We start from the raw sequence: 19,998 nt of genomic DNA, 5'->3' as shown, positions 1-19,998 counted from the left end.
CTGTACTTTGCAGCTTTCCTTTTCTGTTTGTTTGTTTGTGGAGTGCTTTTCATTCAGTGTCAGATAAATTTGCGCTCAGGGGCAAACTCATAATAACATATCTTCGATACATACAATTTTAGATAGACAAGCGGGTCGCACAAGCGATATGACAAGTCAAGAGAAAATGATTTTCTCTCGGACAACAACAAATTAATTTCCGGTGAGGTAATTAGATTTGCAAATATCTTTAAAGATAATAAGGTGTTGATTTCACAGAGAGGAACTTATCAGCGGAGTGCTTTTTATTTTAGTTATTAATTTGTCTTTTGGGTTGGTACATTTCGCTGACCCCTAGCACATGGACTAACAAGATGGACCTGGCACATGAACTACTTGAATGAGCCACCAATGGACTACCCTAAATGTAAACCCCTAAGAGTTTAAAAATCAGTTTGTCTGCTTATGTTCCAATCTTCTAGGAACAATTTTTAAACGTCATCGCTTCTGCTTGCATTGCGTGCCGTTTATTTAAAAATACTACCAATTGATGTTTAGTTCATCGGTTACTAAGACAGAAGAAAAATATGGGCGAAAAAAGAAAAAGTTCTCCCAGGCGGGGAATCGAACCCCGATCTCCCGCGTGACAGGCGGGGATACTCACCACTATACTACCGAGGATTTGACGGACAGGACTACAATTTGAACATAACGTTTTTTACACCAAGTGTTTCGACTTTTCTCGTAGCCTGAGAACAGCTCTCTTAAGACGCAGCATTTTTAATAGAAGCTGTAAAGCTTACTGATGATTCAGTAGCTCAAGTATGCCCCTATAAAATAAAATACGATACATACGTGGCAATAGGATATAAAAGAATGCTTATTAGAATAGCGACATGTCGGCACTGTGCTAAAGAATGACAATAACTAGCTTTCAAATTTTTTCATCGCTTAAAAAATTTTTATTACCAGTCGATGTTTGGTTTCTTCGGTTTTGATAGAGGTAAAACAAGAAACAGTGAGGAAAGAAAAAATTCTCCCCGGCGGGGAATCGAACCCCGGTCTCCCGCGTGACAGGCGGGGATACTCTCCACTATACTACCGAGGATTTGATTGTAAACCAGAAATGCCACAATTGAAGTTGTGATAAGTGCGGAGAATTTGAATCCAGGACTACCGCGGTCTGACTTCTGACTCACCCTTCAAATGGAGGCACAGAAACTGATGACGATAATGAGTGGAGTAAAAGAAAAACAGCACTTGTCAAACTACAATGAAGAGACGAAGACCTACGAAAAAGGTGTCCCAGTTTAATAAAAATGAAAAAACTCAGTGTTGAGTGAAAACTAACTTATTTCGATCGCATCCACACGGCGTACTTTCGGTGTACTTTCCGAAATACTTGTAACAACGTAACCAGTTTTGAAAGTTTTTTCTGAAAAAATTACATTATTTTCTATCACATTTCTTTTAACTTAAAGACTATTTAATTTTTAACAAAATACCACAGCGACCTTTTAAAATTTTGGTAATTTTTGCTTTCTATTTCAGTGCCTTTAACTCAATATTCCTTGAGCCTTAAGTTTATCGATCAGCTCCTTAACAGCGTGTTCAATGGCACCTTGTGTACTTTTATAATGTCTTGCTTTAACACTGGTTCCACTCTCTATATCCCAGGCTGCTCCCTCGTACTCCCACTGAAGTTTGTCAATGCGACCTTCTGCTTTGTAGTTAATAACACGGCCCTTGAAATTCAGCTGGAGGTATAAATTGAACATGGGAAATCAAATAAAATTAAAGCAATATTGAAACTGAAATTTTGTCCCAAACCGCCTGCGCCCCCTTAACTCACCGAAATTGCTGAAAATATTTTTATGAGGTCTCCATCATTTAATTTCAAGCCGACATTACAACGCGCGAGTTCAAACTAGCAACACCCAGAACCGATCGTGAGGTCATATCTTTTAATTTGTCAGACAGAATTGAACTACTATGGCATATGTTTTGTTTTAACGGAAGGCGAAAGTTATAAAACGAAACATGGGTTTTTTCCCGATATTTCACCGAAAATGAAAGAAAATCAACAACAAGCTGTGACACGTAAGCGAAAATTAATGAATTTCAAAGCCTCAAAAATGTACCTCAATAAAGTTTAGAAGTGCATAAACATTTCTGGGAAATAAGGAATAAGTGTAAATGATTTTAAAAGGTTTCGTTACAAGTCATATATGTTTTCACCAAACATCAGTATGTTTACTTTATCGTAGCAGTGAGAAATAAGTTTGTTTCTGAGCTGCATAGTCTAGTCCCTCGATTTCTGCGATGTGGAATAAATATAAACAAATACTCAAACGATGGGCAAATGAATGACCCTTGGATGCTTGCTTGCTTATTTTCAGCAACGTTCCTGTGTTCAGGAATAATAATGGCCGCAAACTTATTGCTTCTGTAGATTATGATAGAATGCAGCTGGCTTAGCTGAATAATTGATCGGCAATCTGTTGTCAACATTCGAGATTTCATTCGTTATTGAATTTTGTCGTGTGACCTTGGTTGAAGTAGTCATACTGTTAGAAGTAATATGTAGATTTTCCATTCAAAGATTTTCATACCTTCTCAGCCATGCGTGGATTACAACCGAAACTAATAACTAACCTGCCCAGATGCACCAGTGACATTTTGTAGAGCGGAATACAAAGTTGCAACATCTTGAATGACATTCATGTTGGCAATATCTGGTATAAATATATATCAAAACTGAAATTAGTTTTAAAAGTATGATTATTATTCAAATGGAAGTACGTGATACTACAAATCCTTGGGGCAAAATCAAGACTGACCAAGTGTTACGTGTAAAGCTATCTTCTGTCTCGTCCAGCGTCAAGTCTTGGAATGGATAACATCCCGATATTCCCGGAAATATAACGAGACTTCCATTCGGAAGCACCCAGACCTCCTCAGGATCAAGACCCAAATCGAAAGCTGACTTCATACGCTGGGACTTGTCCCAAAGTGACACGTCACTATTCATGTGATCTGCGTGTTTCTTTGTAATTCGGTTGGAAGGGACTTCACCCGAGGTCATTGCACAGCAAATGGACAACAAATCAAACCAATTTGATGCGATAAGAATAGTCACACGGACCAAACAATTTTTTTTGTCTACATGACAAGTTTTCATTCGCTGGGTACTTGAGAGATCTTGAGAAATTCAGATGCGTGCTATAAGGGCTTGATTTGAACCTTGCATAGTTTTAAGCAACAGCAACCTGAATTTTTAAGTTAAACGATAAAACAAATTCGTTTCACCACTTCCCAGAAGTAGGAAGAAAAAGTCTGATTTAATTTTGGCCTGTTTAAAACTTAGTACTAGCTAGGTGAAACATTGCGCCTTTCACAATTGCGTGACTCGTTTGACTTGGCTTGTTTATTTTTGTAGCCTTTTGTCAAAATAAGAACTAGTCACGCGAGTAAAGATCACGCAAACTTCCGCACAACTCTGCACTTCCGGCGTGCCAATTTCTCGGTATCTGCGACATCAAGCGACAGTAACTCTGCCTACCACCACGCTTGTACTGTATCATGATTGTTGATCGTGCCACAGTTGGTGTCCAGACTCTCTCTTCAGATTCTAGTATCATGGAACAGCAGCATCAATTCTCTATTTTCCAATTGCCCATAATTCACTCTGTTTGCCGCCCAAATTTTGCATAATTTATTGTTGTGAATTGCCCTTGGGAGGTCTCCATATTTTCAAGAGCATTTCACAACAATAGTTTATGCATAATTTGGGGGGCAAACAGAATGAATTATGGGTACTTGGAAAATAGAGAATAGAATGTCTACAGGCTCCCTCGCTTCGTTCGCGCTCGCTGGGAGCCTGTTCGTAAGGTCTGGGGAAAACTTAGACATGAACATTTCAAATGGATTTATACAGGGTAGACCTTGTTCACGGTCTCTTCAATTCACACGGCTGATGGGTCCTTCTTCATGGTCTGTAAAGTCCTGCTCAACAACTTTGAATTTTAGACTCTCTTACTGTTTTATTCAAAGTATTCCTCTTGAATAATCAAGAAACCTTAACTCATGGGACTTGGTTAGGAAACCACGAAGACCACGACTTACATGTTATGAAATAAAGTTGAAACACTGTCTGGAGTTATTTTAAAATTCGACTTCAGTTTGTTATTATCCCATTAGCTTTGAGTTTATCGATCAGTTCCTTGACAGCGTGTTCAATGGCTCCGTGTTTACCGTGGTAATGTTTTGCCTTGACTGTGATTCCACTCTCCACATCCCAAGCAGTCCCATCGTACACCCACTTTAGTTTGTGCACTCTTCCTTCTGCTTTATAGCTGATCACCCGATCCTTAAAATTCAGCTGCAGAAAGGAAAAATTAAGGAAAAGAAAAACAATGAAATTGATTTCCTGATTACTCGAGTAGCTATGCCAAAGCACTGACGAATGAAAAATTCCCACCACTTCTCACCCCCTCCAAAAAAAGCCGACCCTTCCCCTATACAAATCCTACAAACCTCCCCAAAAACCAGCCCCCGGACTTCCGGTGCGGCTATACGTAGTGTGGACTATGGGGAGAATAAGTACCGAAAGTGACAGTTCGGTACAAATCAATTTTTACATGAGGTATTTTACGGCCAATCGCATACACTTGATTTTACGATGCATTTATAAAAGTCCTCAGAAACTTGTGATTGCAGTTAGTAAGAATGTACAGATTAAACCATGGTATTATTACAATGTATATATACATATGCAAATTTTAACCATGTTTGTTGCTGTGTATGTGACTTTGTCAGCATAATTATTCTGTTATTTCCAACCTTTGAACATCTTCTAAGCGAGAAACAACACGCACCTGCCCTGATTCACCAGTTAATAACAGAAGAGCAGAATATAACGCTGCCAGATCCTGGATGACTTTCATCAGGTCGCTGCTCGTTGTCTGTTGGACCGAAATAAATGTTAGACATTTTCAAACACAGCGGGCCCAACATAAACTTCCATTACACATTTATCTGGCTGTGGTTTAAATAAAGTTTTGCAAACTGATGGCTAGAGAGCAAATAAATAAGTTCAGACATTACCTTGAGAAGAGTGTCAAAAATATTTTCAACAAAGACGTACGACGGAAGCTTCCACGATGCTTGTTAAAAGAATATGATCGAAAATAAAAGCGGAAGGACAGAGCTGAAAAACGACTGCGCATGCGTAGGGTTTTGGCGGGTGAGTCGACGAGTGGTGGCATTTTCGATCGTTTGATCAATGCAAAGTTTTGGCGCCATTCGATGTTAATTTTTTGGACTAATATCATCCGAGAAAAATGGAGAAGATGGAACTTTCAATGTCATTTCAGTCAAGCAGATGTTCCTGATATCCTGAACATACTTCTGGCTATATTGACGGTCTAAACACAGCAAATTCTAGCAGACATCGGTCGCAGCGCCATGGTGAGTAGTGACCGCTTTACGCTTGTTAAGTTTATTTTGGATACCACTTACAGGTTAAAAAAGTACAAATTTCAACTCCCTTGTTGTCAATACATCTATTCAAATGTGTTTGCTCTTTACAAATAATTATATATAGATGTAACCGACCCGCAAGGATAATCCTGCCACGTAAGCTCGCATTTGAGCACATCAGCTTACATTTGTACTTGAGCACTCGTTGCATGCTTTTGGACCTCACGGGAACAAACTGTAAAGGAAATGATTCCCTTCCTCATGTTGAAATATTTATGTATTTACCCTGCCACTCAACATTCCTGGAGATATGACAGAAAAATTAATGGAACGCTGAGTATTCTTACTTGTGAAATTGAACAGAGAATTTGGAAAGGTAAAAAAATATCTGCTCTTATGGGCTGACCTTGACTTTGCTGATTTAAGCTTATATTTCGCTAATAACGAGTCTATAAAGGCTTACTTTCTGGAGACAGTAGTCGGAGTTCAAATTCAGTTTGGTGTACATTTCTACAGATGCCTTTCCTTATTTATCTCCCCATCAATTTAGTAAGAAAAAAAAATGAATAAAATAAAAACGATGTAAACCACACTTTCTCTTTGATTTCTGCGTATGCCCTGGCCAAAATGTCGTAAAACGCGATGCTGGGGGAAAGAAAGGCATGCTGTCCTGTTGCAACTGCTATTTGAGTAGATTGCAGCTAATTTGGCTCATATCCAGCCTGAAAATGTCCAAAATGTCCAAAAAATGCTTTTTTGACAAAAAGCTTCGGGAGTTAATGGGTTAAAAAGTAGTTTTAAATGGTGGAATTTAGGAAGCTAGGAAAATATATGCTAAAAATGCTAAAAAGCTGGGAAAAGTTTAGTCAGGTGTTAGTGAAACCTAACATTAGTGACTGTACCAAGAGTGAACTGAAAATTGTTGACTTGCTTGAACCAAGAAAGTAATTCGAAGGAGTACTGCCATTCTGCAAAAGCTACATGGGCTCCACTGTTCCCATGTAAGTGGCTGTCTAAGAGGAAAACACCTTGTGTGGTTGGAATGAAGACGACAGTATTGGAATTTAAAATAAAAATAGATGTTGTTTTGCCGTGCGTTAAAGCAGTTCTCCAGTGAAAAGGTAAATTAGCTGCGGGACTTGCTTCAGGGATAATGCTAACAGGCATTTCAGGTCCTACAGTGGTGCCACCAATTACATTGTTTAATACAGTGGATGACTGTAGAGCTTGTAAAACACCAAATGTTTGAGGAATGTTTTGTGTCACTGAGTCATAGATGCTGTTACCCACTAAAATCCCTTGCACAATTAGCTGGTACACCCATGTCTGGCTCAGTGGACTGTTGAGCAGAGGAATTTGAACATTTTCTGAAAAGAACATTTTGCTAAACAAAAGTGCAATAAAAGTACAGGCATTGCTTCTGTTTCTCTTGTGCAAGTTGGAAAATCATAATAAATATCTGGGTGAGGTTGTTGGCCTGGCTCTACATCATCGAGATTATAACTTAGTGGAAAACACTTGGTGTCTACTGTGGTTTCAAACGTTGGGAGATGGTACTATGGCTTCCCTTTTGGTCTTCCATTATTTGCAACTGGGCGTTCAACCTGAGTCAAATATCAAAAATGTTGAAAAATTAAATTATGTACATGTCAGTAGTACATGTACATTTATTATGAGAAAAACATGGTGTTAGTAATTTTGGTAATTTTTTTTTTTTCCATTTTTTAAGTCAGAGATGTTATCAGTATTCATTAATTATGTTTGTTTATTTTAATATTCATTCTGTTGTTTGGTACATTTTATATCTATGTCTGCATATCCTTATCCTACATATCTAAGAATCATATAAAGAAGCCTAAACCACGCGTATTACTTAAACTGTCTTAACACACCTCAGGAATTTGACAATACTTTAGAAATGTGGAAAATGCTTGCTTGCAGCTTGTGTTTTTCAATTTTTCTTGCATCATCAAATTCTCGTATTGTTTTATGATGGTATAATAAATGGTTTAGACTTCTGTATTTATTAATTTTATGACTTTTTTTATTTTCAGGATTGTTACCTGTTATGATTTGTGGCAGTTCTGTGAAATGCTCTTAAACAGATCAAGAAGAAATTCTGCACTTTTCCCTGCAACAAGCCACAAGTTGGATTCACTCTGCTGACCACGGTGTTACTGTGGAACAAAGGACTGGACAAATTTGCTAAGAAACCCTGATGATGATAGTGATTTAGCAGTATCTTCAATGCTTTTTGCATCTTCAAACTTTTCAGTGTTTCTTCTTAGAACAGAATGCCAGACTTCTACCTTTTTTCAGTTATCAACTTGAGAATACTGGCCTTTTTAGACCAGTATGCCAGAATATATTTACACTCAAAAATGACAAAGTTGATTTGTTATAATGCTTCCTTCTCCAGCAGATGAAAATAATTGCCAACTGTGCCATGACCATCTCATATAGCTTTAGATTGCCACTTCTGAAAATATTGTACTGCTAAAAGATGAGAGGCACAACATGTTCAAGTAAGTGCAAAATTGTCACAAATTCATGTTGCTTGCAGTTTGCAAACTTTTCCAGAACTTTTGCTCGTACAAGTTGCCAACCCACTAATGCAGCAGTCACACATAATGATTTCTTAAAGGGTTTGGTTTAGATGCCAAAGTGCCTCCAAAGACACTTGAAAACAGTTTATCAAAAAAAAAATTGAAATTTGAAACATCTTCATAGGCATTGAGGCACACATGAAATGGCCCTTGCTCTGGTATTATTCCAATGCTGGGATTCCATCCACTTGCTATTAGCTTTTTGGGATAGTATCATCCTGACCAATCAGCTGGCAGTGGCAGAACATACTTCTTGCTGTACAGCTGAAGTTCAGGGTATTTATTAAGTACACGTTCTAGGGTTGTTTTGTAGTTGTCCATGCTTTTTAGATCTTGTTCGAACTCATCAATCAACATACATGTCTCCAGTGTCTCGAGGTCTTGTGTCATTGGATCTGAGTACACCCTGAATAAAAAATAAAAATGTTATTGTTGCTGGCATTTCTATAACTATTGTTATTCTTGAAATGCCGATTTCCAATAATTTTTGGTTTGTTAAAATTGCTGAAAGCTGGTGATATTCACTCTTTTGATATTTATAACAGGTCACTTTATATTCACAAACAGGCTGCTGTTTATAAACATTATAAATTATACAAGCCTTAGTTCTCGCAGTGCTGCCTGTAGTCTCCCTGGGTCAATGCTTTGCATATTTTGTGGTAGCTGGTCCAAAAACTGGTTTTGCATATTCATAAAGTCATTTGTTAGTATTTCCAGGACAGATGGGACATGTATTCTGCCAAGGCAGGTCTTCTGTTGGCCATTTACATTGATCACTACTTGTCTGTGTAAGGATGATGATGGGCGGGGTACTGCACTGACTGTGGGATGCACATCTGCTATACAGGATGCCATGTGTACCACATTTGTCCTAGCAAGTTGTGCTGGTGTATGAAATGAGTGAATGTTGTGGAAGTCATCAACCATTGAGACATGAAGCATGTCAGCTGATGGGAAAGACAGAGTGTAAAACCATAATTAAGTAGTTAATAGAGTGGTTTTCAATTGAGTGACTTAAATCAGAGCCAAACGATGGTTTGACAGTGGCTGACTTCAGTAATGTAGTCTATTATTATTAGACTACATTACTGTACTCAGTTCATTTCAAACCGTAGTAAACGCGAAACCAAAACCAAATTAATATTGTCTGATTACTTTCCACACTCAATTGAAAACTGCTCTATTAATTTTAATATATTATTCCAGACAAAGACAAGAAAGAAAATTAATTAGCCAAAATGGCTTTTTTTTTTCAATAATATTTTTTGGTGGTGTGCATGAAGCCATTTGTTGATTAGAATTGCTTATTTATTTGCAGACTGACCTCATTTACTCTCTGCAACTGTTGTGATATGTAGTTGGCATGATCTTTAGCAAGGTCTGCTTTTAACTGCTGCACATTCCTAGGCATGGTGCTGTATCCTAAAATCTGACCAGCAGATAGGCCTTGCAAGGACATGCCACAACTAGCTGCATATAAGCCACTGTCCTTTTGCAGTGCAGATGTTTTTTGTGACCTGTTATGTAGGTAAAAGTAATTTGCTTCCATTGTTACAACCCCTATGAACAATGAATGAAAAACAATTTTCTTACAGGTAGCTCACTTCATTTAAAGTTTGCTACCTAAAATAGGCCATTATGTGGAGAAGGGACACCACTCTCTGCTCTTGCATCTCTCTCCTTCTGTTGGACAAGCTTTTTCTTCCACTTAAACAGTTAAGGATGTCCTCAAAGAGTCCAGGGCTATTTTTGTCTGTAAACTGTTTCATTGCCTCTGGATTGTAAATTTTCTGGTCTGGGGTGGTTATTTGATGTCTGTACAGGGCCTTTTGAAATGCTTCCAACTTCTTTTCAATTGTTGACTCTGTAATACATGTAGAAAAATCAACCATGACAAGAATTAAAATATTTTTGTGAGAAGTATAGAGTTTTTGTTATGATGCTAAATTTTAATTCAAGCAGCTTCAAAACAGTAAAAACACCTTTTATCTCTGCGAGCTGTTGTGTTGCCACATGAAGCTGTGTTCGCAAGGTGCAGCACTTTTTTGTCTCCTTTCTGAGCAACAAATCCATTTCCTCCGGTGACTTCTAGGAGGAATGCAACGAGAGGTTTGTTATTTCAAACTGATTTTACATAGCTGGCATCAAATATGATACAAAATTATGAGAAGTACCTGTTTTGGCATGGGTGAGGTGTGATGGAATGTCACATCAGTACTTTTTCTCTGAAATCATCAAAAGGAACTTATTTGTACCGGTTTTACATTTGCATGTCACAAGAAACTCGGAAATATGTGCCACTCATTTTAAAGGGCGTTCTTATTGTAACCTCCCAGTAACCATACCTTTCGAGGAGGGCTGTAATCTTGTTCATCTTTAAACAATTGGTCTGCATTTTTCCTACAACTGGAACACCATCGCACACCAGGACGGTAACCACTCGTAGTACGTCCGATGCGGTCAAACATTTCATAAAACCTCGCTGGTATGTTGGCTGAAATATCAGTTGAGTGCACAGGAAGTGGACATGCACAAAAACCATGTGCTTCGCGGTTTATTCTGGTCCAGTGTGGAGTACATGCCCAGCTGTTTGTAGTGCCACCGACATACCTTGCTATTGCAGCGTTGAACCTCCGCATTTTCCCTTTGCATTCCTCGCCTTTTCTGGTTTTTCTGTGGTACCAACAGGTCCGCTCACCGGAAGTTTCCGTGAACACCAAACTCATTAACATAATCTGCAACACGAGCCGCATTTTCGCGGCACGAACTCCGACTTCGCGGCAAAATTTCGATGAGTGTTCAAGGATGGAAGTGTGGTGTTCAGGAGATATGTTTTAGAACTAATATCGACCGGTCTTAAAGGAAAGTTTCAAGCTTAACCTTTTTACTTACACCTTAGCCCAAGCGAAAACTCTCAGCGCTCTTAAATTTTTCAAAAATGCCGCCATTTTACGTATACATTGCTATGGTTTTATGTTGTCTTTCCCAGTTTCTCGGCGCGCGCGAATGAGCATGCGCAGTCGTTTTTCAGCTCTGTCAAGCGGAAGTCGCTTTTTCACTCTCTTCCGACGCCCGCGCTACTCGCGGCTCGCGGCTTGGTCGCTCGCCGCTCGCATGTCACGCTCGCAGTCAAGCTCGCGCGCTCACTTGTTTTGCGTTCTAATTTTTTTTCTTGCCCAGGGGTTTTTGAGCAAAAGAGACACTCCTCGCAGTCTACCTTAGACACTTTGGTGATTCGGTCCCAGTATTCTGACAAGGATTGTTGCAAGACAATATAATTCTGTGCTTCTTGAATTGCTAAGACAATATTATGTGACTCTAAAATGAACATGCGCAGCCTTATTCCGTGCAGAGTGTGGTAACAAATTGAGGATTCCCGGCAAAAGTGGTTAGGAAAGTCAGAACTTGTCTTCGTATATAAAAAGATCTAAAAACGCATAAATATGACCGAAAAGGATGCTTACAATGGGTCTAAAAAACATCAATTAAACACTAGCTGATCTTAAGCTTTTCAAACTCTCTTTAAATGTCAGTTAAGGCGGCTCGTACCAGTTTTCAGGGTTTTGACGGCTCATAACTTTGTAAGAATAGAGCAAAAAGACAGACCAGGGCCACTGTAATAGTTTTGAAGGTTTGGATTATATAATTTATACTTGACCTAAAACAGCTGTTATTTTGTCGTCAGCAGTTACCATGGCAACATTCCAAAAGGATTTTCCAGACCTGATTTTTCGCTTATGTCACTAATAACTCAAAAACTAACCCGGTGACCCCGAGTTTTTTTTTAATCAATAAGTTTTGGCATCTGAAAATGAAAATGTACAACAGTTTTAAAATAATTTTACAGAGCCGATTTCTTGTAAACTTGGAAAAACGGCAATTTGCACAAAGTGCAAATTTCCTTCCGTAGGATTTTTTAATATTTTTCCTGACGTTTCTTCTCAATGATAATATTATGTTAAAACAATAAAAAGAAGGGGTCACCGGGCTTGTTTTCATGTGAAAGCCTTCGCGAGTTCCGTTATTCCCACGCGCGTGGACACGCATTCAAAAATCCAGACTCCAAATCCAAAAATCCAGATCAGCAGTTGCTCATGAGCCGTTTTAACTACCGCTGCCTGCTTCGTGTGCCCGCGCGGGCGAGCGGGCTCCGAACAGGCATTTTGTTTTGTTTGCTGCTAAAACATCATTTACAGTTGTAGTTGTCGTTTAAGACAACCTCCTGGGCTTTCTCTGTAGGATTTTTACACAAATTCTGGGTAGATTTGCTATGTTTTGCGAGTCCTTTATACGTTTCCGGTGGCTGTCACGATCGATCGAGTTGCCTTTGAAATTTGGGAAACATTGAATTCCCGAAACAATTTTTCTTAAAAACACAGAGTTGACTTAAGTTGTTCTAGCAGGTAAAGCCTCCTTTATATGCGAATTTCGTCTCCAACAGTACAAAAGTGACTTTGCGCGAAAAAAGCCGCGCGCCGCCATATTTGTTTTGGTCTTTCGGGTTTTAAATCTCGCGCCTCTATCGTGCGTGTTACTCACGCGTGACGCACTATGATGATCTACTCCGCGCGCCAGAAAACTGGTACCAGCCACCTTAAATTATGTCATAATGAAAGAATAAAAGATGCGAATGCAGCCATAATACTACTGGAAAAATGACCTGAAAAAATTTCAGGCTCTGAACGGGATTCGAACCCACGACCTTTGCGTTACCGGTGTAATGCTCTACCAACTGAACTATCAAAGCCACATGAGAGCGGTGTTGTGTGGGTTCGGCCCTATATGTTCAGTGGACGTAATACTCGGCTCAGGTATATGAATTCCATGGTATTAAATGTCCAACAGTAGCAATTAAATAATGAAAGAGCCTGAAATTTTTTCATGTCATTTTTCTAGTAGTATTATGGTTGCATTCGCATCTTTCATTCTTTCATAAATTATGTCAGTTTGAATTATTTTAAATTATAAGTATATTATGTATTGTATTGGTTTTACTTTCAAGTCTGATTATGCATATTTTATCCATTTTGTAGGTTAATTGGGTATTAGGCAGTTACGCACCACCCCTCAAGCATGTAATGCTTTTAATCCCATCGTGCATGTTTAAATAAACCATCTTACTTACTTAGTTGGTTAATGATGTGAAGTTTATATGAAATAATTCATATATGAACTGCGGTAGTAGATGAAAGTGAAGAATGATCATCGCAGTTAATTTTCCAATTTAAGTAAAGCAATCGGAAAGGAGAAGCCTGAAAAAATCAGGGCTTCAACGGGATTCGAACCCGTGACCTCCGCGATACCGGTGCGATGGTTAATAGTGTTCCCATTTGTCAGCAGTTAACCCCATGTGGACCCAGGCCTCTTACAGCCTGCTGACAAACTTAACCAAACTCAACTTTCTTTTTATCGAATGGGAATCGAAGTTAGCAGCGGTGAATGCCGCATCATGTCCAGCAAACAAGCCGGTTGACCTGACACAATTCGCGTATCAGAATTAACAGTCCAAATCGGTCGCGCATTTGATTGCCACTCAACAACAAAAACAACACAAACAACAACAATTATTCGCAATTTAACTCATAATATAATTATAATCACATGCAGGTAACAATCATTCAGACGCTTTTACAAGATGACCATTTTACAGTCGTCCGTTAAATTGAGTACCAAAGAATTCAGTCATAAAAGAACGTAATCTGTTACGTACAAAGTCATTTCTCAGAAAAAAATGAGTTCTCTGATTGACAAACCGTAACGACAACGCCAATCGGAACGACGCTAAACAAACGAGTAGAACAATAGCTCCTCTGCAAAACAAGATCATAAAAACACTTGACATTGTAGAACATGAACCATGACGGTTTATTTTATTACTTCTATTTGGAGTTAATACTTTTGGTGGCTGTTCTCTTTGGCGTTGCCGTCATCAAGCGCTTAAAAGAAGCTTGTTTATATTATCTTTAATCGTACCTATACCAAAATTGACGATTGTGATTGGTTCTCTCTCAGCTTCTCTGTCAAGTAGTTGGTGCGCGATAACGTAATGTCCAATAGGCCACTTTCGATATATCAAAATCCAGCTTGATAGTGAGGCCTAGAAGACAAAAACAAAAGAAATGAATAAACATGGTCATTCAATTTCCTTTGTTTGTGTCCTCTAAGCCTCGCTGCCAAGGTGAATTTTAATATATCGAAAACGGTCTATTACAGCTATCCAATGATAACTTTTTGCAACTGGGTACCTTAATTGCACAAGTAAGCCATTCGCGTGTCAACCGTGACATACGCTTTGATGGCTTTCTCCTCAGTTAACGTTTCTCGACAAAGGAAGTCCTCGAAGACTTCCTAATCTCAGTCATTAGTGACTGGTTTTGCATAATTGAGAGGGTAATCTTACTCCAAATTTCAAATCGGCCGTTTCTAGCTGCTCCTACTGACTGCAACAGAAGCCCAGAGCTATTGAAAGATTTTGAGGGCTCGTTTTGAAACTGATTTAGGTAAAGTCTGCATGCGAGCCAAGTGGCCCATCTGGCCGGCGCTTATCTTCGGTTTCCGTAGCATGAAGCGACTAGGAGTATTTCTACTCCCCCCTGGATGAGATGCTAGTCCATCGCAGAGTTACCCCCAGCATTAAGTTCGCCGGTACCCATTTATACACCTGGGTGGAGAGAGGCACTGTGAGAGTAAAGTGTCTTGCCCAAGAACACAACACAATGTCCCCGGTCAGGACTCGAACTTGGACAGCTCGATCTAGAGACGAGCGCGCTAACCATGAAGCCACCGCAACTCCCACTAAAACCGATAGTAAAAACGAGGCAATACATTTATTCTAATTAATTAGAGGCAGTTTAAATCAGCTCTTGAGGTCCTTGATTATTAACTCTTTAAAAAGTCCCGCACTACTCCGTAATTAACCCTTCGCTCTTGAGTCTGTCCTTGAGTTTTTGCACAGCACGCTGGTTAGCCTCGTCACTGGTATGGTAGTGGCGTGCTTCAACGCTGATTCCACTCTCTAGGTCCCAGGCTCTACCATCAAATACCCAGGGTTCTTGCAACGAGTGAATCCGTCCACGAGAGCTGAAGTGAAAGACTCGTCCTTTGTACCTGAGCTGCAAATCAAAGGAACACGAACTTGAGTTGTGTTTACCGCAGTTACAAAATATTTAAGTCACGTCAGAGAGGCAAAATATTGGAGGGTTACTCGGAAGGGGGAGATGGGAGAGAGATGGGGAGGTCCGTGTGAAAGAGTCAGGGATAAATAAGGCCTAAAAGAGACCAAGCTAGGCGTGATCAAGCTTTATTTGGTCCCTAATCGGTGTTAAACACCAACACAAAATGACCGCGTTTTCCAGTTCCTCCGAATGCAGCCCTGAAAGATGCCTTGACGGCTAAAAATATTGGCTTTCCAGCCTAAACACCCTAATTAATATCTGTAATTTACACACCCTAAGTGAAGATTTAAATACCGGCAACGATTCACTAAATTACCTGGCTGGATGGAGAGTCACCAGTGACCGACCGCAAGAAAGATCCAAATAAATTATCCACATTCGCGGGCGGAGTTACAGTTGTGACAGTTGTGTTAGGGCGAGTTCCAGCTGTCAGGTGCTCTAAATAAGAAAAAAAACAAGAAGATTTTCATTACATTCATCAGCAGTTTATGGAAAGTTTATCTGGTTGGCATGCTTTTGGACTACTGCAAACGAGTTTGTTTTACTATCTGACATAGACAGATGTTCGTCTGTAGTCTCAGTCCAGGACACTGAGTATCAAAAAACAAAAAGGAAATCGTCGATGAATAACGTATTTTGCTATTTTTTTTCTAGAATGTTGCGAGCTAAAATTACTGGACACAGTTTAAATATGCCGATTAGGAAAAAAAGACAATCCAAAGTCACTGGATTACTAGATGAAATTAGAAAAATGATTCGCGGATTTCATGTGCCCTCAAAGGTCGTTAATTTCAAATGTTCTCCATGATCTATTATAGCTTTATTTGCATGGCCATAGATATATGCAGTATTGCAAAAGCTTTTGTAAACTAAAACAATAACGATTATCAATAAATTAAGTGCTCATAGCCCCCTGCACCTGTTCTGACGTCATGTTTTTGGTAATGAGGCCATTGGTCAAATATGACAGGCACACGGAGCATGTTGTTGACAACAGAAGCAGCCATGACACTAGCGAAAGGCTTCCAGTGTACAGTTGAAGAGGCAGTACCATCTGCATAGTCAGAGATACCTTTGATGATGACCCACTCCATCTTAAGATCATGGGCTGCGCTAAACACGCCTGTGAAAAGGAACAAATACCGGAAAAAAAATCGTTGAGCCTCCCCTCCTAAATAATGGAGCATTCTTTATTTAACTGGGAAAGTGGTATTATTAATTTACTTGATATTTTTCGTCCACGTGACTACTTCAACAAGACGTCCTTGTCCCTTTCAAATCCATTCCTTTTATTTTACACGGTATCCAGATTAGTTTCCTTTTTTCCACAAGAGAAAAAAAAATCAGCTATCGAACAGATCATTCATAATCTCACTGAAATTAACGCTGTATTCTATTATTTTTCCGCATTAAGAAAACCTTCAAAATTTTGTACTTTAATAATGCCAATACAGCCGGTATTTCCAAGAAAACGTGATTATGTGAAATATAGACTGAATATCACCCGCTTTGCCCAGAAATCTGTTGTTTTACTCTAACTATTTCTTTTACTTTACACCGTACTCAGAAATCATTTATCCAGCAAAGGAAAACTAGAGAAGTCAGCCTTACCGGATAAGAGAGAGGTATAAATGACCGCAATTGGGGTATAAAACCTTTAGCGTGACTAGTCATTGCGCTGATCGAATGACCTCGTGCAGCGATAACAGTAAACAATCCAGTCAAAACTATCAAAAATTCCGCTACGTGTTTCTTACCTTGCCCATCCATTTCAACTGCTATCGCGTGGGGATAAAGTCGGATGAGTTCTTGTCGTCGCCTGTTTGAGTCAATTTCCTCTGGTCCGCTCAAAAATTCAGCGCTGCAATGGACATTGACTTTTCTGGCTTCCGTGTTCTTTAAAGGGGCTTCCCAACCGTTGGCGGCATGGCTGATTAAACCACCAATATCTCTGCCTACCGGCGCAGATAAACCAAAAGGCTGGACACCAGTATCTGTGACAGTTTTGTCGGCATACGTAGTCAACTTAGAGGAAACGACTACGTCTCCTAGCTTCAGCTGAGGGTTGGTTCTCTCGCGATTCAAAGCCCCGCAACAGCCAACACAAAACACGGCTTTCGGCTGCAATGTTTCCACAGTATTTTTCACCTTAATCAGTGCACCTCCCGGCTGTGTAGCACCTTCAGAACAGGTAACTAACGCGATTTTTAGCGGTGTCATGCCGTCTATTTCGCCCATCTCCCCGAAATACAGGAAGCCAAGCTCTTTCAAATAGCTTCGAAAGGGTTTCCTCAGAAAGTAGTAACAGGCCAGAAATTCGCAGTCTTTCACAGTCAATAGAAGAATATCGATTGGAAGTTCCAAATCTCCCCATTGCTTGAAAGCTGATGAAAGATTTCTCTTTTCTGGAATAGTAATACTGAGCTCTGGTGGGTCGTGTTCATTGACTGACAACATCATGAATTTGCTGTACGAGTAAAAGAATGATGTTTACGGCGTAGGATTGCAGCTAGACACGCATCAGTTCAGACTATTCAATAAGGGAAAATTCCCGGAAATTAACGTCACTTTCGATTTCTTTGTTTTCTTCTAGCGATATTAATTTACATAACATACGAAGGTACAAACATAACAAGATAATGGAAGAACGTCAAAACAAAAGGAAGTATTTAAACCAAACTAAGCATTTATACCAGAAGCATATCACCTAGCTAAGTGATATGCTTCTGTTTATGCTTATTAAAGTTTACTTCTGAACTATATTTACGATTGAATCACAATGGCTCAGCCAACCGTTGGAAACTGGTCGCGAAATCCAAAGAATAATGTTGCTTTGTTTCGAATTCTAGCGGCAGTTCATTTTGTGACGAAATCGGGTTAAAAAACCAACAGTCCCCAAATTAATACGGACACCTCTCTCTTTTACAGACTGTTCACTAGGTCACGTCAGTAAAATACCCATATAAGTTTTCTTTGTAAAAAAGAAAACCCCATGAAGAACGATTCCTCTCGACCACAGAGGGCGAATTCAAGTCAATCGTTATATTTACGGACAATCCAGTAATAATTTCGTATCCAATATATTTTTTGTTTGTGGTACACTTTTAATAATCAACAGCTTTCAGTATGTTTTAATGTACAATCAAAGTAGCATTTGTTATCTCCATTAATGATCAGATCTCCTTGTTCTCAGAAACTGGTTTCTCTGATCATAAACGATTACACAACGAATAATTTTTTCACAGAAGATAGGTAACTTTTCTAACTGTGCTGCTGTTTTACTGATACTCCAAATGTAACGCGATGGTCTTAATGAGCCAAACACGTTCTTTGCAAAAGAGTGTGGTGGGTCTGTTTTTTCACAGCAAAGTATCTCTTCAGTAACTTGTTCTATACATTCACGATACATATCTTAGTACTACTTGTCTTTTAAAAAGCTCAGCAAACTTCAACTTCCTACACACAGGAAATTAGAAATATTTCCCCGTGTTACATCCTACGGGTATACCAATATAAGACCCTATAAAAGTTTAAATTAAAATTTACACTATATGTAACAAGCTCTTAAGTCCTAAAATATGCATGAAATCAAATTACAATCATTTGACATCATTCTATTAAAAGGAGTGTAAAACTAAATGCTTTTTACAATTCTCACCAATCCTAGTCTCTGCATTTTTGACACATTCGACAAAATGTTCGCTAAACAAGGGTGCGGTTATCAAAGCGAGTCCAGAACAAAATCTGATGGCTTTACAGCTCGCGTCTCTCTAACTTTTCACTAGGGGGCAAGTATGGCTTCAAAGTTATTAGTCTCTAAAGAAACTGTTGTGCTGCATTTGGCGGACAAATGAAACAAGGTACTTGTTTTGTTTTGTTTTTGCTTTTTATGAACTGAAGTCAAGCAGTTTTGTGCAACTGACGTTTTAGCACTAGTCCATCAAGTTCTTCAGAAAGCTTTTTTTAACTCAAATGAAAGGTTAATACTCGAAACATCTGCTGTACATGCTCGCTACAGAGGTTAAATAATGTACAAAGGAACACCTCAGTGATTAAGTTTGTGTGGAAAATAAAAATTCACTTGTGAACAAATTTGTACCTCTTTCAAAATTTTTGGGAAAAACTGGTCTATTGCATCTTAGACAAAGATGAGTGTCATGTATTGAGCACAATCAGTTCAACAATGAGTTGCGATATCAGTCTTGAAGTATTCCTTGTGCTGTCAGTTTCTTAATGACCTCCTTAACTGCATCTTGAATAGCTTCCTCGCTCTCTTTATAGTGTTTTACTTTGGCTTTGATTCCACTTTCAATATCCCAAGCTGTCGCATCGTACACCCACAGTTCATCTAATGAGTGAATTCTGCCCAGGGCTCGGTAGCCTATGGTGCGACCTTTGAAGTTTACCTGTAAACAACAAACAGAAAACTTATTGTTGCACTATAAAGCAGAAAGCAAGATAAAATAACAAATTCGTTGGCAGAGTGTACATGTTTTAACACATTAACACCTCTTCTATCCCCTCTCAGGCCAGTGTTTTATCTCTGGTTTCTGTAGCATGAAGTGACTAGGGGTAGTTCTATATATAGTTCCCCTGATTGGCATGCTAGTCAACCACAGGGTTGCCCACCCCCCCCCCCCCCTCCCCAGCATTAAAATCATGGATACCCATTTATACACCTGGGTGGAGAGAGGCACTGTGAGAGTAATTAAGTGCCTCGTTCAAGAACACAACACAATGACCCTGGCCAGAACTCG

General features: G+C 39.2%; 5 protein-coding genes and 2 non-coding genes across 10 annotated transcripts in view; all 7 read right to left on the bottom strand.

Moving 5' to 3' along the window:
- Nucleotides 1-588: 588 nt before the first annotated feature.
- Trnad-guc (transfer RNA aspartic acid (anticodon GUC)) lies at nucleotides 589-660 on the bottom strand. Its single transcript has one exon. It is a non-coding gene; the product is annotated as a tRNA-Asp (tRNA).
- A 355-nt stretch (nucleotides 661-1,015) lies between these two features.
- On the bottom strand, nucleotides 1,016-1,087 carry Trnad-guc (transfer RNA aspartic acid (anticodon GUC)). Its single transcript has one exon. It is a non-coding gene; the product is annotated as a tRNA-Asp (tRNA).
- Nucleotides 1,088-1,269: 182 nt separating this feature from the next.
- LOC145485819 (anti-lipopolysaccharide factor-like) lies at nucleotides 1,270-4,173 on the bottom strand. Of its 2 annotated transcripts, none has more exons than XM_081464460.1 (3): nucleotides 4,105-4,173; nucleotides 2,635-2,714; nucleotides 1,270-1,736 (listed from the first exon to the last, which is right to left on the bottom strand). In XM_081464460.1, exons 2-3 carry the CDS (start codon nucleotides 2,701-2,703, stop codon nucleotides 1,536-1,538), a joined length of 270 nt encoding a protein of 89 aa, XP_081320586.1. In that variant the 5' UTR covers nucleotides 2,704-2,714; nucleotides 4,105-4,173; the 3' UTR covers nucleotides 1,270-1,535. The 2 variants fall into 2 exon arrangements, with proteins under 2 accessions (XP_081320586.1, XP_081320585.1); XM_081464459.1 differs by lacking the exon at nucleotides 4,105-4,173 and adding an exon at nucleotides 2,820-2,924.
- LOC145485818 (anti-lipopolysaccharide factor-like) lies at nucleotides 4,157-14,128 on the bottom strand. Of its 2 annotated transcripts, none has more exons than XM_081464458.1 (3): nucleotides 14,040-14,128; nucleotides 4,857-4,943; nucleotides 4,157-4,360 (listed from the first exon to the last, which is right to left on the bottom strand). In XM_081464458.1, exons 2-3 carry the CDS (start codon nucleotides 4,923-4,925, stop codon nucleotides 4,157-4,159), a joined length of 273 nt encoding a protein of 90 aa, XP_081320584.1. In that variant the 5' UTR covers nucleotides 4,926-4,943; nucleotides 14,040-14,128. The 2 variants fall into 2 exon arrangements, with proteins under 2 accessions (XP_081320584.1, XP_081320583.1); XM_081464457.1 differs by lacking the exon at nucleotides 14,040-14,128 and adding an exon at nucleotides 5,086-5,174.
- LOC145485781 (uncharacterized) lies at nucleotides 7,856-11,098 on the bottom strand. 2 transcript variants are annotated; one of them, XM_081464406.1, is made up of 5 exons: nucleotides 10,241-11,098; nucleotides 10,049-10,154; nucleotides 9,690-9,930; nucleotides 9,391-9,583; nucleotides 8,816-9,013 (listed from the first exon to the last, which is right to left on the bottom strand). In XM_081464406.1, exons 1-5 carry the CDS (start codon nucleotides 10,250-10,252, stop codon nucleotides 8,906-8,908), a joined length of 660 nt encoding a protein of 219 aa, XP_081320532.1. In that variant the 5' UTR covers nucleotides 10,253-11,098; the 3' UTR covers nucleotides 8,816-8,905. The 2 variants fall into 2 exon arrangements, with proteins under 2 accessions (XP_081320533.1, XP_081320532.1); XM_081464407.1 differs by lacking the exons at nucleotides 9,690-9,930; nucleotides 10,049-10,154; nucleotides 10,241-11,098 and adding an exon at nucleotides 7,856-8,472 and having other exon boundaries at nucleotides 8,668-9,013; nucleotides 9,391-9,451.
- An 840-nt stretch (nucleotides 14,129-14,968) lies between the features above and the next one.
- On the bottom strand, nucleotides 14,969-17,824 carry LOC145485808 (uncharacterized). The gene is made up of 4 exons (XM_081464449.1): nucleotides 16,999-17,824; nucleotides 16,161-16,364; nucleotides 15,558-15,679; nucleotides 14,969-15,178 (listed from the first exon to the last, which is right to left on the bottom strand). Exons 1-4 carry the CDS (start codon nucleotides 17,699-17,701, stop codon nucleotides 14,969-14,971), a joined length of 1,239 nt encoding a protein of 412 aa, XP_081320575.1. The 5' UTR covers nucleotides 17,702-17,824.
- A 493-nt stretch (nucleotides 17,825-18,317) lies between these two features.
- LOC145485805 (death domain-containing ATP nucleosidase-like) overlaps nucleotides 18,318-19,998 on the bottom strand; it is a 6,256-nt gene continuing 4,575 nt past the window's right edge. The window contains exon 5 of the mRNA XM_081464447.1: nucleotides 18,318-19,647. Coding sequence (XP_081320573.1) covers nucleotides 19,438-19,647 — 210 coding nt within the window. The 3' untranslated portion in view covers nucleotides 18,318-19,437. The remainder of the gene's footprint in view (nucleotides 19,648-19,998) is intronic.

Source organism: Orbicella franksi, chromosome 4, assembly GCF_964199315.1.
Source record: "Orbicella franksi chromosome 4, jaOrbFran1.1, whole genome shotgun sequence".
Classification (NCBI taxonomy): Eukaryota; Metazoa; Cnidaria; class Anthozoa; order Scleractinia; family Merulinidae; genus Orbicella; species Orbicella franksi.
The sequence above is the reverse complement of the archived record's forward strand: the minus strand, read 5'-3'. Positions and strand labels throughout refer to the sequence as shown.